We start from the raw sequence: 14971 nt of genomic DNA, 5'->3' as shown, positions 1-14971 counted from the left end.
CAAAGCAGATCAGTGTGCATAAACACGAAAATGTTTTTACTTACCACGTACTTGACATTCGACAGCTTATGATATTTGCTATTAAAAAACCATTGAAATTCACTGAAAAAACCATAGGTTATAGACCATATATAGTTAGGAATTAGCATTTACAAAACCTTGAAAATTCACTGAAAAAACCATAGGTTATAGACCATATATAGTTAGGAATTAGCATTTACAAAACCTTGAAAATTCACTGAAAAAACCATAGGTTATAGACCATATATCGTTAGGAATTAGCATTTAAAAAACCTTATTTTACCCACACAAAACCATTGAAATTCCATATATAGTTAGTTGCACTAACTATATATCGCGCACCCGCAATCCACTGCTGATGATGTCACATATTACATCATTCATGACATGGTCAGTGACATCACTGATGACATCACTGATGACATCTCAAATGACATCACTGATGACATCACTGATGACATCTCATTTGACATCAATGACCACATCACTGATGATATCATTCATGTGACAATACAATGCATCTCCTCACATTTTAATATAACCTCTGTTTCACCCAGTGTTAAATACAGAGTATAATTTCTGAAACCATTGACACACCAATACTAGTTACTACATACGCACTCACTGATTCCTACGTCTACACACACCTTCACTCATTCATGTAATTTTCAGACACCGTGACACGTTCATCACGTGACGTCATGAGGTCATTTGCATATTGTCAGTCCCCCCACTTCTTTTTATAAGACTTGTGCCATGCTTACACAGCACATTTCTGGCAAAGTACCCTGCCCGCGAAGCTCCTAATCAGACCCTTAGCCCTTTAACGTAAAATCATGTGAACAGACATCCCGCGGAAATAAACAATCGATCTGAGAATCAGGTGTGTGTTTTTTCCCTCGATTTATTAATCAAACAGGCTCACCATATGCCGAGATTTGTGTCAGCGCTATAAATGGCCACAAGAGGGCACCAAACGCCAACAAACGCGCTTGGTAAGGTAAATAGTATTTTAGTTGAGGCTCCGAAAACCAAGAGACTGCACATGTCCAGCCAGGTGACAGGATGTAACAGCCTCGGAATGGGAACGCTTCTTTAATAATGCCCAGCTAGAAGTGCCTGGCTATTTCCCTCAAAGTAAATGAGACTGGGCACTTGCTGCGTTTTTAGTAAAGGGAGTGGATGAGATGATTCGCAAAGACCAAACGGAACCCTTGGTCCAGATCGACTCACCTTATAAGGTTTGAGCTAAGATGAAAGCACATTTTTTCAAGAAGACTGGCCAGGGACTACCCTGTAAGGAGAACCTTCCATCCGGCTTGCCGGTCATGGATTCCCCGCCTTGCACCTTTGTGAGCCTCAGAACACAGGTCAGCCTACCTGTGCAACACTAGAGTGTGAACCCTAAATATCCATCCCAGACTATCAAAGAGGCACAATTTTAACAAGAAACTATCTAAAAAGATTGGAAAGTAAGTGTAGATTTATTATACCTAAGTCCACATATATGTACCTACGCAGTACCTATATTTTCAAGGTACGTAGAAGTGGAGCTAGGTATAGTATATCTCTGCTTCTCTGTATGCACTTACCTTTCAATATTTGTCCCTCGATATTCTGTCCTCAATATTCTTGTCCCATGATATTCTGGGGGTCGGTATTCAGCAGTACAGTCCATCCCGGGCTCCAGAAGACCGCTTGGAGGCGCTACGTATCGGCAGACATACTTTGACATCTGGAAAGGTGTTCGTAAATTTTCAGGTCAGATGCTTTGGTGATTGTCACTAACCTTGGGCATAGTTCGCGTAGTAGCGCTACGCGTAGCTACTCTAAGTGCACTTTGCGCTGCACACGCTACGCGAAGTGCGTAGTGCAGTAGGGAAAATGCAGTTAGCAATGATTGCACAGTGCCGGATGTTGGTCCGCACTGTGCAATCATTGCAAACGGCATCATGCACAGTGCGAGCGGTCGTTTTCTGCCACTCGAGTAGATTTGTACTCTAGCAGCAGCTTTCTCAACGCGGACTGGTAGTTTCTCATCGCGAGCAGTCACGAGCATACGCGACCACTCGCAATGAGAAACCTGACTTCCCCGTGTTGAGAATCTCGTCGGGAGGTTTATTTTCCACGCTCGCGATCGGCATCTTGATGTTGCCGATCGCGAACGAGGAAAAAGTCTTGCCGGGATGTTGGTTTTGCTCGCTCGCGGTCGCCAACTTGAAGTTGAGGTCCGCGAGCGAGCAAAAAAATGCCAGCTACGCTACCCGTTTTTGCACTGTGCTATGTGCAATTCGTATAGCGCGTAGTTGCGCAAACTACACACACTCCGCGAGCGTGGCATAGTTTTCAGCCCAGGCCTAATTGTTACCTCCCGCTTAACACTGGAGCCCAAGTCATGCATTGGATAATCCCCTAGCGATCAGACTTTGTGACAGAACAGTTCACTCGCTGGACTAACTGCCCTTGAACAACATTATAGCGTACCTTTGATTGACATTTCCATCATAGCTGCTGGAATTTGGGTTACTGGGGGTGCTGCACATCCCCAAAATAACCATGTGGGAGTTTTAAAAGTGAATGAAAATAGAGAAGATTTTAAGTTTTGTTTTTATCTTAACCCACTCGTGGTGTGTTCAAAGACAGAGATCAATCATGCTATACGAAATCCCTTCAACATTCATTTATGTCAAATGTACGCTGATTGAAATGCCAATAAAAACTTTCTTTTCATTTTAAAAAGACAGATCAAATGTCCGGTTATGTCTTCTGACAGATTGCTGCTTTTTCTTTTAACATGGAGATTGGTGTTCACTTTTCCTTCTTACTTCAAAGTTAGAACATTCTGTAAGGCAAACTATCTGATAACCTCGCTGGGGTTCAGGAAGAGTAAAAAGAAGGGGTGTAGGATGGGAATACCTTCAAATAAAATGTAAAAATATTTCTAAATATATCAGCAGTTCGAAAAGCACAAATGAAATTCTCAAATTTTTGTAATTCTGAAGTGTGATGATTTTAATAGAATTTAAACAAATCAAGGCGCTTAGTGATATAGAAATAATAGATATTTGTTATCGTGCGCACACTGTGGTATTATCAGTAAAACTGCACAGTTGTACGAATTATGGCAGCATTTCAATATAAAATGTGCTGTTTGTAAAAGTAATAGATTTGCGGAAGTATTCTTCAAAATGCGTCAATGGCTCCATACCACACCCAATACCACTCTCCTGCTGGACAGGTCTGGCTCATATGCTATACCTTAACAGGCGATGTCCACGGGACTTCAAATTTCTACTCCTCAACAACTACTTCAGCACAAGCGTGGAAAAAACTACATTTCAGACTTTGACCGGTTCCTTCAGGACGGACACATCAATCTTTCAGTCTCCTGTTCTGTCCCCAATGCCATTCCTCAATGCGTCCTTGTGTTATACTTGTGTGACTTTGTAACCACTTGATGTTGTATTGTTCAACTATGACTCTTATGACTTCCCTCACGTACCTACCTAGCGCTATAATGAATGTCTACTATACTATACGCAGATGCTCTGTATAGACTTGTAATCTATGTTGTGAACGTTTACTGTTTTAAAGCTGTCTTACTCAGATGCTCTGTATAGACTTGTTATTTTTGATGTGAACATTTACTGTTGTAAATCGCTCTGATACCTTTGGGTCTAGCTAGCGCTATAAAAAACTCTCAAATTAATAAATTATGCAAGGTGTGAAGCTTGGATTTGGCTACGACTTCAGTGATGTAACATTGATGGCAGCATACCCACTCTGAAAATTGTTCCTGCATCACTGATTTCTGTTAGCTCTAAACCAAGCTATCTCCTCCCTCACCGGCCCAAACACAGTTACTTCAGCCAGAAACCTAACTGCCTCTTCCAACACCATGCAAGCCATGGTGGCAAAGACACTAAACGGGCTCCATACTTGGTAAGGCAAAAGACCTTTCAGTGCTATTTCCCCATCGCCAAGGCTGAAACAGTTCTTAAAGGCCCTCTTCCTGAGTTATAGGCTCAGTCGTCAGACAAGGCCCTATAACGAGGGATAAGGTCTTTACCCTCAATGTGGCCCAAGGCAGAAGGGCTACAATGCTATTAGAACACTCCACCCACTAAGGATAGAATGCAGGATGCAAGCGCCAGGCAGAGTAAATACATATTTCAATTGAGGGCTGTACTCCCATAAGTAATTTGTTATTGTACTGTTTGTTGTCACACTTTTTCAAACCCACCACAGTGCCACTGGTGAAGAACTCAACCTGGCACTTTAGGTAGAATTACATTCTTTCTGCCCACATTCATGGCAGCAGGCCACTTTATGGAAGGGTCACCCAGCTGTTTTTGTAGTTGTACCTTCCTCTTTTTTTCTACTTTCATTTGTCCTTTTTAAAACGTTTTAATTATTTTCTTTCATTCCTTCTTTCTCCACTTTTGTCTTATTTATCTATTTATCTCTTTCCCACTTTCTTTTTTTCTTTATTTCACACTTCTCTTTATTTATGCCTCTTCTGATCGCTTACTTCCTCACTCTTGTCTGTCCCTCTCTTTCTTCTCACACACACACTCTCACTCTCTCTTACTTAATTGTTAGCCCTCCAACTTTCTCCTAATGACTACCTCTTTTCTTTTCCTCAGAACAAGTGTGTCCCTTACTGGCCAGACCTGGACACTACTAAAGAGTTTGGACCATATCTTGTAGAGAACGTGAAAGAACACACAACCATCGACTGCAAGACCCGACTTCTTCGGCTGTCACTGCTATATGACGTAAGTGTGCTTCCTGCCTCACAAAAGAAAGTACACCCTGTCTCTTGTATGAATCGCTGAAAGAACCATCTACAATCCTGTGTTTTGATCTGCAGATATAATCTGGGGTATAGTGTCCTCTTCTGGAGACCTCATCTTAGTTGTTAAAGTTCCAGAGGACAATTCTGCACATAAGCCACATCTCCAATATTGTTTTCAGTTTGGGGTGTTGTAGGAGAGTAGGGTCTGCTATCCTATGGTCACCCCCTTTTTTTACTTTTTGCTTCACTGGTTTTCGACTTAATGTTGCTGTGGGCCTGCTAATCAGACCCACAGACCTGCTGTTCTCTCTCTAAATTCACAACCATGTACTTTAGGTACATCACCAATTGGGATTGGGTCACCTTATGAGCCCCTGTACAGTACTATAGGTACCCAGGGCATAGGTGCATCCAAGGCCTACCAGGGGCTGCAGCATATCTTTTGCCACCCCTGGCTGGCCATCCAAAATGACACAACTGGCTGATCACTCAGCTGGGGCAAGGTCGTGTAATCACCCCTTGCTTAGATATAGTATACCTATGTCTAACCTTATATCTGGACACATAAACACCTATAAGTCACTCCTATGGCAGGCCTTAACAATCCTGAAGGCAGAGTGCTTGGTTTTATGTGAGATGGTGCTCTAGCATGAGCTGAGCCTGTCTGCAACTTTCGGAACCATGTCCTTATAGCTGTTCTGGGATATTGCCATACAATATACTCTTAAGTGCATTATAATCCTCGCGGTTAGATGCTATCTTTGGTTTGGCTTTATCAAAACATGTCGTGTAAGGTGTCATATGCTTTGGAATACTACCCCCTCGCCAGTTCTGGCGACGGGGGTGGCATTCCACCCTTCTAGAGGGAGAAGACATGTTACTAACCTTAATCCTGGTTAAAGTTAACCAGAGCCTCAGCATCACAAAATGGATGCTGCTGCCACAGACACAAGTCTGGCCTCCTGCTGTTGACCGAAACTCCGGCAGGGGAGGCCTGGACAATAGGTTTCCTGTCACAGGGAGGTGCTAGCACCACCCCAGACAGGAGATAGTGGATTGGGGCAGGGAGGGCTGAATGAAACCAGACACTGCCTGGGGCACACAAGGTGTCCTATGCATAGCCCAGTTCAAACCGGTGCTGGGGCACTCCAGCCCCAGCTCTGGTGCGAAACTGGACAAAGGGAAAGGGGTGTAACCACCCCCTTCCTGGGTCCCACCCATAGGAGGGACCTAGCAGGTAATCCAGCCCCTTGATTTGGAATAAAGGTAGGAGCTGTGTCCATAGACTTTAGATAATCCTGACTGAAACTTTGAAACGTAACTCTGGACCCTTCGACATCCTACTCGACGTAGAAGACTGAAGAATCTCCCTTGTGGTCAAGGAGTGACCACCCTGTGCAAGCAGGCACCATCAAGCGCTCAACGGTTTTCTTTATCGTTGCTCCTGCCGGAGCTCGAACGGCAGAGCCCGACAAGAACCGGACTTCCAGACATCCAACAGCCCGATCCACAGCCACCGCAAAGTTGAGACCCGTGGAGGCGACGTGAGACGTGGGACCGGCCATCTTGGAAAGCCAGCGAAGTGCTTTCTGTGCAGATCCTGAGGCACCCTCGAAGCTTTGCATTGGCGATTGAGAAGCCCCAGCCCCGAGCAGCTTTTGCACCGAAGATCACCTCTCCGTACTCACCGAGTGCTGCGTGGGGCCCTTTTGCATTTTCCTGCTCGACGCGTCTGTCTGGTCACTTGCCCGTTGGCTAGTGGCCTCTGTGATGACGAACCTTCGAATTTTCAATGCTGGTCTGGTTGCTCCAGACTGGCCCTTGCTCCCCTGAAAAGGAGCAGCCCATCAGACCTTGCTGGTCTGATCCAGAAGCCATCTTCGATTCCTGCGTGGGTTGCATTTGCCAAGGCATGTTGACTCCGAACCGAGAACCGACACCGCCGACAGCGAGAGCCTTTGTGGGACAGTCCGTGTCCACCACCTGGTTGTCGACGACACCTCCTGGTTCACGTGGCAGCAGAGACAAGCTTCATGACATCACCTGATCGCAACCCGACATCGCCTGGTTCCTTCCTGGTTCCTTCCTGGTCACTGGCTAGTGACCCAGACTCTGTCCCCTCTGCTTTCAGGTACTCTACATCTTCAATCCACCCTTGGATCCAACCGGACTCTTCTCTCCTGGTCGCCTGCAGCATCTTTTCTCCAAGGCTCCATAGAACTCCACGAAGAAACCCGACGCACTTTGACACCTATGCACCCGCTTCCCGTGGGTGAGGTAACGCGAGTACTGTGGTGCTCCTGTAGAGGTTTACACCCCTAGTGTCCTAGTTTTTAGTGGTTAAGTTCTAGTCCAGTCGGAAGACTTCCAAATCTGCAACTTTCTAACTTTACGCACCCATTGACTTCTATGGGTGCACGCGTGTGCATTTAGACACTGCACCCGCATCCTGTGGGCCTCCTGTTCCCTAACTGCTGTTAGTCCAGTGTAGCCCCAGTGATTCCCAAGGCCCTAGGCCTTACCATTGTTCGTGACGTGGTTCTTATACCACTATTTTAGTATATGGTTTTAGGGGCCACCAGGGCCTATCCATATTTGTGCAACTTTTGTATGTTATAATACGTTATTTGTTATACGCATGTGCTCCTGTGCTCATAAAGAGTTAAGGGGATTTATTTAAATACATATATTTTGAATATATAACCTGTGTGGTGTCCTTTCATTTGGTATTAAAAGGTTTGCATATGGTAAAACATCTGGCTTCACATGCCCTCTTGAGTTTAGCCTAAGACTGCTTTTGTCCATGCTACCACTAGGATAGCTGGTCTATAAGGTTGACTTTACAACCATCACCATAAGGGTTGTTTGGACTGGTGCAAGGTGCTCACTAGAATAGTGAACATCATATACCAGGCCAACTTCTCACAGGTGTCATGTGGAGGTTTGTGGGCAGTACTTGAGTTAATATCTGAGTACTGTGCCCCACAGTCACATTTAGTGCAAGCTGATGGGGAAAAGTAGCTTGGACATCCTCTAGTGGACATGAAGGAGATCTTCTAACTTTTTATGTCCGCTTTGCTGCTCACTTCTTTGACCTATCCTCAGATGAGCCTGCATCCTGGATGACGCATGTAGGCCAGTTTTATCACGCCCCAGGTTATATTGAGATGTTATCCCACGCCATTTGATCTGGAGTGATTGGCAGTAGTTTTCCAGAAACTCCAGTTTCGAGGCAGGCATTATACATGTTTAATAGGTGTGGGGTGACTGCGGTTGCACTTCTTTTATTTAGCTCTATGGGGATACCATTAGGTCCTAGGGCTTTTCCTGACTATGTTTCCTATTGCTATTTTTAATTTTTCAGTTGAGAGTTCAGTTTCTAGTAATAGCGTCTCTTCCTCTGTGAGTGTGGGGAGCTGGATGCCTCAGAGGAATGCCTCCGCTTCTTCCTGCTGTACTGTGGTCACTGGGGTGTATACCCTTGCACAGTGAAGCGCTAGTGTGTCAGCTATTGTTTGGGGGTCTGTTACAATTTCTCCAGTGGCAAGTTGTAGTTCTTCGACCCATTGGTCTGCTCGTTCCTACTTATCAAGCCAGGCCAGGAGCCTGCCGGCTTTATCCCCTACGTCATATATGGTATGTATTGTGGCAGTCAATCAGGGTTTTGCCTCCTCCCATAGGTATTCCTTATATTCTAGTTTTTTTAGTTGAAGGTGTGTGTTTATGTCTGAAGGGTCTTGAAACTGGAGTGATTCTAATGTGCTTATCTCCTGCTCAAGCATAAACGCTGTTCTTGCTTTTTCTCTTTTGTGATCTGTGATCAAGGAGATGGCCTGTCTACGAAGAACAGTCTTGTATGCCTACCACAAACTGATCTGCGAGCAGAGCGAGGGTTCGTTTTTCCTTAAATAGTGTTTTGTGGCAGCGGTCAGTCCCTTGCATATCTTGGGGTTTTTGAGGTAGCCTGGGTATATCGGGAATATACGACATTGTGTCGAATGGGTTCTGTGTATACTTAACAGATATGGGGGGAGTGATCCAATATGCCCCATGGCAAATATGTAATTTCTACAAATCTCCCCACACAGTCCGCTGGTGCCAGAGGCTGTTGTGTGCGCCGGAGTGATAAGTATACTGTTGCGTTTGTGGGAATGGTGAACGTCAAATGTCGACTAAGCCTATCGTTTCTAGGAAGTCCACCAAATTAGAATGCATTCGATGTTGTTGCCTGGGTGGTGTTCGGTCTAAAGTGTCATCAAGGGTCGCGTTAAAGTCGCCCCCTATTATTAGTTCTCCCTCTGGAAGTCGGAGTAAAAACCCACTAAGTGCTGGGAATGCAAGCGAGTGAAGTGCTGGGGGGATATATACTATCACAATGTTGATTGTGCGTCCCTCCCATTGGTATGTGATGACCGCAAACCAACCCTGTTCCTCTGTTTGCATATGTGTGATGATAAGTTGGCATTGTTTCTTAATTAAGATCTCCATCCCTCGCGATCCTGATGTGACTTTGAAATGGACTACCAGTTTAAAGCCCCATCTGTCGAGGGCTTTACAAGTTGTCCCAACTAGGTGGGTCGTCTGTAGCAGAGCTACCGCAGGCACCTTACGCCTAAGATATTGTAATACCAATCCCCTCTTTAATTTATCTCTGAGACCATTCACGTTCCATGAGATCAGTGGTAAATGCTGAAAATGTGTGGGTGCGGATGCGGCCTGGTTAGGGTATGTAGCTGTGTGCGGCATTAGACTGGTCTATATTGGAGTCCTGATTCTGGTGGCGAGACATAGGTCTCGTTTCAGTATCCGTAAGTCGTACCATGAACCGTATCAATGAATAAAGAAAGATTAAACTAGAACTGTTAAATTTAAACATTTGTCCCAACCCCCTCCCTGCATGACGGTTTAAGAACTACTGCCTCCCCAACATTGCAGAGTGTCTAAATACCCATTTCCCAGTATCTTCGTAGGGGGGGGAAACTTCGTCAGTACCCTCCCCGGACATCCTCTTACGTTATATAGTATCTTTGTAACTGTCCCTCAATCTAGAAGTATAGTCAAAAACACCACAGCTCTACATTGTTCACCTATAACGGCTATCCCGCATGTGTCTTTAGGTGTTTCTGGGGTAGCATCAGATGTCAACAATCATCTGGCCGTTGGTCGTTGTTTTCCAGGCCTTTTGTTTAATGGTTAGACCGTCTCAGTATTGTTCCATATGTAAGTCCTGCATCTCGACGGGCTGTGCCCGAGGCAGTTCGCCTCTGAATAGAGGTAGGCCTCCATCTGTACAGTACTCTTTGTCGGGGCCTTCATGTGCAGTGTCCCTCACAGTTCTGAGTGTGCCTTACCTGAGGCTTGCCGTCCCTAGTCGTCCATGGTTCGCGACTTGACGCCAGCCCTCCAGCCATTCTTGTGCCTCCTCCGGTGTTGTAAAGAACCGTACTTTCCCGTCTGCCTCCACTCTTAACTTCGCAGGGAACATCATTGAGTATTTGAGTTCACAATTCCGCAGCTATTTCTTTATAGCAAATAAGCTTTGCCTTTGTTTTGCTACTGAGGCTGTGTAGTCAGGGAAGAAGGAGATTGTGCTTTGTTCGTATCATACCGGTGGGGCCACTCTGGCTGTCTAAAGAATGAGGTCCCGATCTCCGAAATCAAAAATCCGGGCCAGTATGGGCCTGGGGGGCGCACCTGGCTTAGGTCTACCTCCTAGGACACGGTGCGCTCTTTCCACTGAACAGTAATTGGAGAGACCAAGAGGTTGCAAGTAGTTCTTGAAAAGGTCCTCTACGAATAGGCCCTCCTGTTCCTTCTGGTACACCCACAATTCAAACGTTATTGCACCGAGAACAGCCTTCATAATCGTCCAGTTTTGCAGCCATAACTTTGTTTTCCGTTTCTAGGTGTTTCATTTGCCCATTGAGAGCGGTAGTGTCAGCACAGAGAGACGTTGTTGTTTGTTCTACGCCCGCCACCCTCATGCTCAGTTTATTTAAATCTGCACGGATTAGTGTAAGTTTTGTAGTGACAGTGTCTATTCTGGACTCTAAGGATGTGTGCAGTTTATTTAGCGTAGTCATTATATCTTGTAGCATGACTTCCTTCCCCTCTGTTGCATTGCGTTCTTCTTCAGGAGTTGTGGTGTGATCCATTGGGTCCTGATTGGATTTATTGCGGGCGTATTTGTCCAGTTTAGTTTGGTGTGTGACGCGCTATCCTCGCCCTCCCATTTTTCCCCCGGTGTGCAGTGAATTAATGTGATGGTGGATCTGCCGGTGGTAGTACTCACTGCTGCCTGCCAGTGTGAGGAGCAGTCACACATGGCTTTTCGGGTTTCCTACACCCAGGTTATACCACTGTCCACTCTGTATGTCAATATGTTCCTTATAAGGGCTGCATCACCAGGTTGCTGTAATTAATTGGCTTCTATTGTGGGCAAGCTTGCACCCCTCCTCCGCTGCTCGGGGATTGTGTGGATATCACCCTCCACGAGTACGTTTGTGTTGACTATTTACTCTTGCCTAGTAGTGGTGAATACTGGCTTCACGGGGTATGGGAAACCACTGTACTTGTTCCAATTAGTAGTCTAGCCTGTTTCCCATTTAAAATTAAGGCTGTGCTCTGACTGGGTCCACTCCTCGCCGATAACGAGCTGCAGTATGCCTGGCGTCGGGTCTCTGCCCTCGACAGGAGTCGCGCTGCCTTTCCCACTCGCAGCTGGGCAGTCTATGGTATTGCCGGCTGTCAGGGTCTGTCTTTCACCACCACGCAAGCCTGCGCAGTGAAATACCTTTGGCGGTGCATTGCAACCGGGCCACGTCCTCGCTGTCTGAGATCGGTGCACAGCGTCTCAGTCATGGCTCCAGGTGCCTTCTCAGATCAGGCCGGAACTTCACCAGGTGCGAGCTATTCTGCCTGTCGCGTCGGCGGGCTGCATATATAGTTGCCGCCTCTATCACCACCTTGGCTGCGCTTAGCGGGGGGAGATGCTCGCTTCCAGCTTTCCGGGCCCAAGGATCACTCGAGGCCCTGGTCTCGGCGTGTCGTGTAGGCCTCGGTCACTTCTCACGACATAACTTCATTCATTCTCGGACCTTCGGAATCGTGGACAGCTTAATCAAAGCCCATCACATTCCAACACTGTCCTGCCATTTTGTGAAAGGGTTCGTCTGCAGATAAGTGCACGGATGGTAGAGGAAGCCTGCGGAGCCCGGAGCTTCTCTAGTCGGCGGCCATTTCCTTCGGCTGCCGGCCACACCCCTAGTATGGCAGAATTTAATTAACAGATTGCGATTTTTTTTGTCTGAAGATGGGGCTGTTATTATGAGATGGTTGGACAATATAGTAGTAATATTTAGGTAGTTATAGGAGTGATGGGGAAGTTTTGAAGAGATTTGTAGTTTTAAGATGAAACAAACGCAGGAAACTGATTTAGCAATGTTTACTCAGTCACCCAGAACATAACTATTGATGCGAGTACATATGGTATAAAAGTTGTACCATACCATAGGAGATTACGGTAGAGTTTGCGGCTAAAGTGCTTTGGAGGCAGAGTTTTGCTACAGTGCAGTTGAAAATAACCAGCTTTTTGTAAGTTGGGCTGTGGAAACTTTCTGGACCTTTGTGTGGGATTGACATTTAAAAACAAACCCAAACCTAAATGGGCTGAAAGACCTGTCTACCTGTAAAGGATTTCACAAGAGGTCTATAAGAAATTGTTGGGTAATATATACTAAAGCTTAATAGTGCTTTGGGCTGTTTTACTGGTTACACCGGATTTGGCAAAGCCAATAGGCCTGTGATTCATTTGCCAATTCATGCAGCATGCACGCATTAGAGCGAGACGCAACAGAGGAAACCAGCAGGAATGGACAAAAGGAGCTCTAGTTCTAAAGTAGTTCCGGTGGTGGGAGCTGCAGGCTACACTCAACTAGTCAATATCATTAGGTGAAAGAATAATACTCCATGGGGCTGATCTCACATGACTGTAGTCTGGGGTAAAAGCTGACAGAAACAAAGGCAGGCGACTCGGGTCTCGCTTCGATGTCAGCACACAGCAAGTTCGGCCTAGGTGTTCACAAGAAAATCAAAGCTACCACCAGCCTGCAACGTAAACTGCCTTTTCTGTACCCAAAAAGTTCCCAAGCATTACAGATGTTTGTTTAGAAACAAACTTACCAGGCAAGCTTATTTTTTCCCCAACCAAGCTCTTAAGTCTAACATTCACACATCAATGTATGGTGGCCCAAAGGGTTATGAATTATGTTAAATATCTTTGAAAGATTGCAGATGTTTGTTTTATTCACTGGACCAACATTTGCTACTTTGTAAGCAGTTTTCTGTTGTAACATCTGGACCTGTTTTACGTAACATCCCCTCCTTCAGATTAGTCAGCCTGCGCCACATATGGTATTTAAGCGAGGCACTGACATGGTGATCAAGATAAAGAGAATCGATTGATTTTAGCGTATTTTTAGGTCTGGCTTGACATGGCGGCTGCTGACGACCTCATGTGGCCAGCAGAACAGGTGCTTTAACAGGTTCTACTCGAGAGGGCTTCGCAGTAGCGGCTGGCAGGGAACGAGAGTGGGGAGGCTGGTGGTTATTACGGGGGGTGGTGGTGAGGGGGTTCCAAAATAAATTTAAAGAAACACTTACCTACTCGCTGCGCCTCGAGTCCTAAGCAGTCTCTCTTCTGTTGTCCCCTGTGTTGCAATAATAATAATAATTGGCTCATTGTGAAAACAGTCAGTAGGCCTGGCTTATTTATTGTGAAAATCAAGTCAATAGTCTGTTTAAGGTGGGTTGTGATTAACCGTGGTAAAGCCTGCACGCATGTATTTTATTACAGGTAATCCTCAAGATTACCATATGGGTTTTGTTCCTGGTTGCCCCCTCTGACAAGCAATCACAGCAGAAGATCTGCACTGTGAGATTCCTTCCAAGGCCTGCTTAGGAGGGGTTGCATAATGTTTCGCCATCTGTCATTTTGTACATAATTGTAATTATATGACACTCCTAGGAGCATCTGCCCGCCCTATACTCTTGTTCATCATGTTCATCGTATGTCTGGTGGCAAAGATTATGCTTGTTGTTGGTGGCAAGTGATTGATTAAGGCTACAGACCAGTTGGGCTGTCCTTTGTATAGTGAAAACAGATGCTAAAGACAGTACACCTTTAAGGCTGGATTGTTATTACACTGGATTAAAAACTGTACACTGGATTTTTTTTACATGGAATCTGATACATTAGTATAGTAGGCAAATGTTTCTGTTTGTTACACCCCCCCTGGCAAGCCCTGGGGATAGCAGTTTTGCATTTGAGAATCTGTGTTACACTTGTTAGGAGGGGGTATGTATTGTTTTGCCAATTATAGTTGTATAATATTTGTAATTTTTTGTGAAGCATTTAGCAGTACTTGTATTAAAAGAACTTTTAGATCAGGCCTGACGGGTATACCTGTATGCCAGGATATGTAATAAAAAGATAATTAAAATATATGCATAGATATAAATACATAGAGGGACTCTGTGTCTTCCCTCTTCAGCCATTGGTCTGCTTGAGTTTCATTCACATTCTGATTCCGCTAATGACAGCATAGAGCATGGAGCAGTAGGTCAGCCCACTTCAGCCTTTGGCACGGTTGCCATCTGAGTGACTTTTTTTGCCTCATCACATATGCGCGTCGGCTTGAAATTGAGTGTGCTTCAATGCTAGGCCTTTAGTATTGTATTTTCTGCTTGTATAGGTCCCCTTTTTTTCTTTCCTTCTCTTTTTAAATTTTTTAGCCATCATATATTGATACACCAATTAATCATTATACACAATGTCATTCAAAGGTTGCCGTTGTCTGCTATGTTCATTTTGTTATACTTTTTGTTAATTGCAAGAACATCTCTACCATATTTATGCTGTATAATTTTTTTTCTCCATTTTTATTCTTTTTACTTTTTCTTTAATATGCTTGTTGAGATTGTGTGTATGAGTTTTTGTGTGTGGAGATTAATGCAAGACCGAGAGCCTGATTTAGATCTCGGCAGACGGGTTACTCCGTCACAACGGTTACAGATATCCTGCCCCAATATATAAATCCCATAGGATATAATGGGATTTATATTTCAGATGACTGGATGTCCATCACTGTTGTG

At 45.0% G+C, this 14971-nt stretch overlaps 1 protein-coding gene across 10 annotated transcripts in view; it reads left to right on the top strand.

Annotated features, from left to right (window-relative positions):
• The window catches only part of LOC144768102 (tyrosine-protein phosphatase non-receptor type 6-like), a 291008-nt gene that overhangs the window by 252558 nt on the left and 23479 nt on the right, over nucleotides 1–14971 (top strand). For all 10 annotated transcript variants that reach the window (XM_078651500.1, XM_078651498.1, XM_078651494.1 and 7 more), the window contains one exon: nucleotides 4668–4799. In XM_078651500.1, coding sequence (XP_078507626.1) covers nucleotides 4668–4799 — 132 coding nt within the window. The remainder of the gene's footprint in view (nucleotides 1–4667; nucleotides 4800–14971) is intronic.

This window comes from Lissotriton helveticus, chromosome 7, assembly GCF_964261635.1.
Source record: "Lissotriton helveticus chromosome 7, aLisHel1.1, whole genome shotgun sequence".
Lineage (NCBI taxonomy): Eukaryota > Metazoa > Chordata > Amphibia > Caudata > Salamandridae > Lissotriton > Lissotriton helveticus.
Note: the sequence above shows the minus strand (reverse complement) of the source record. Positions and strands in the feature narration are given on the sequence as shown.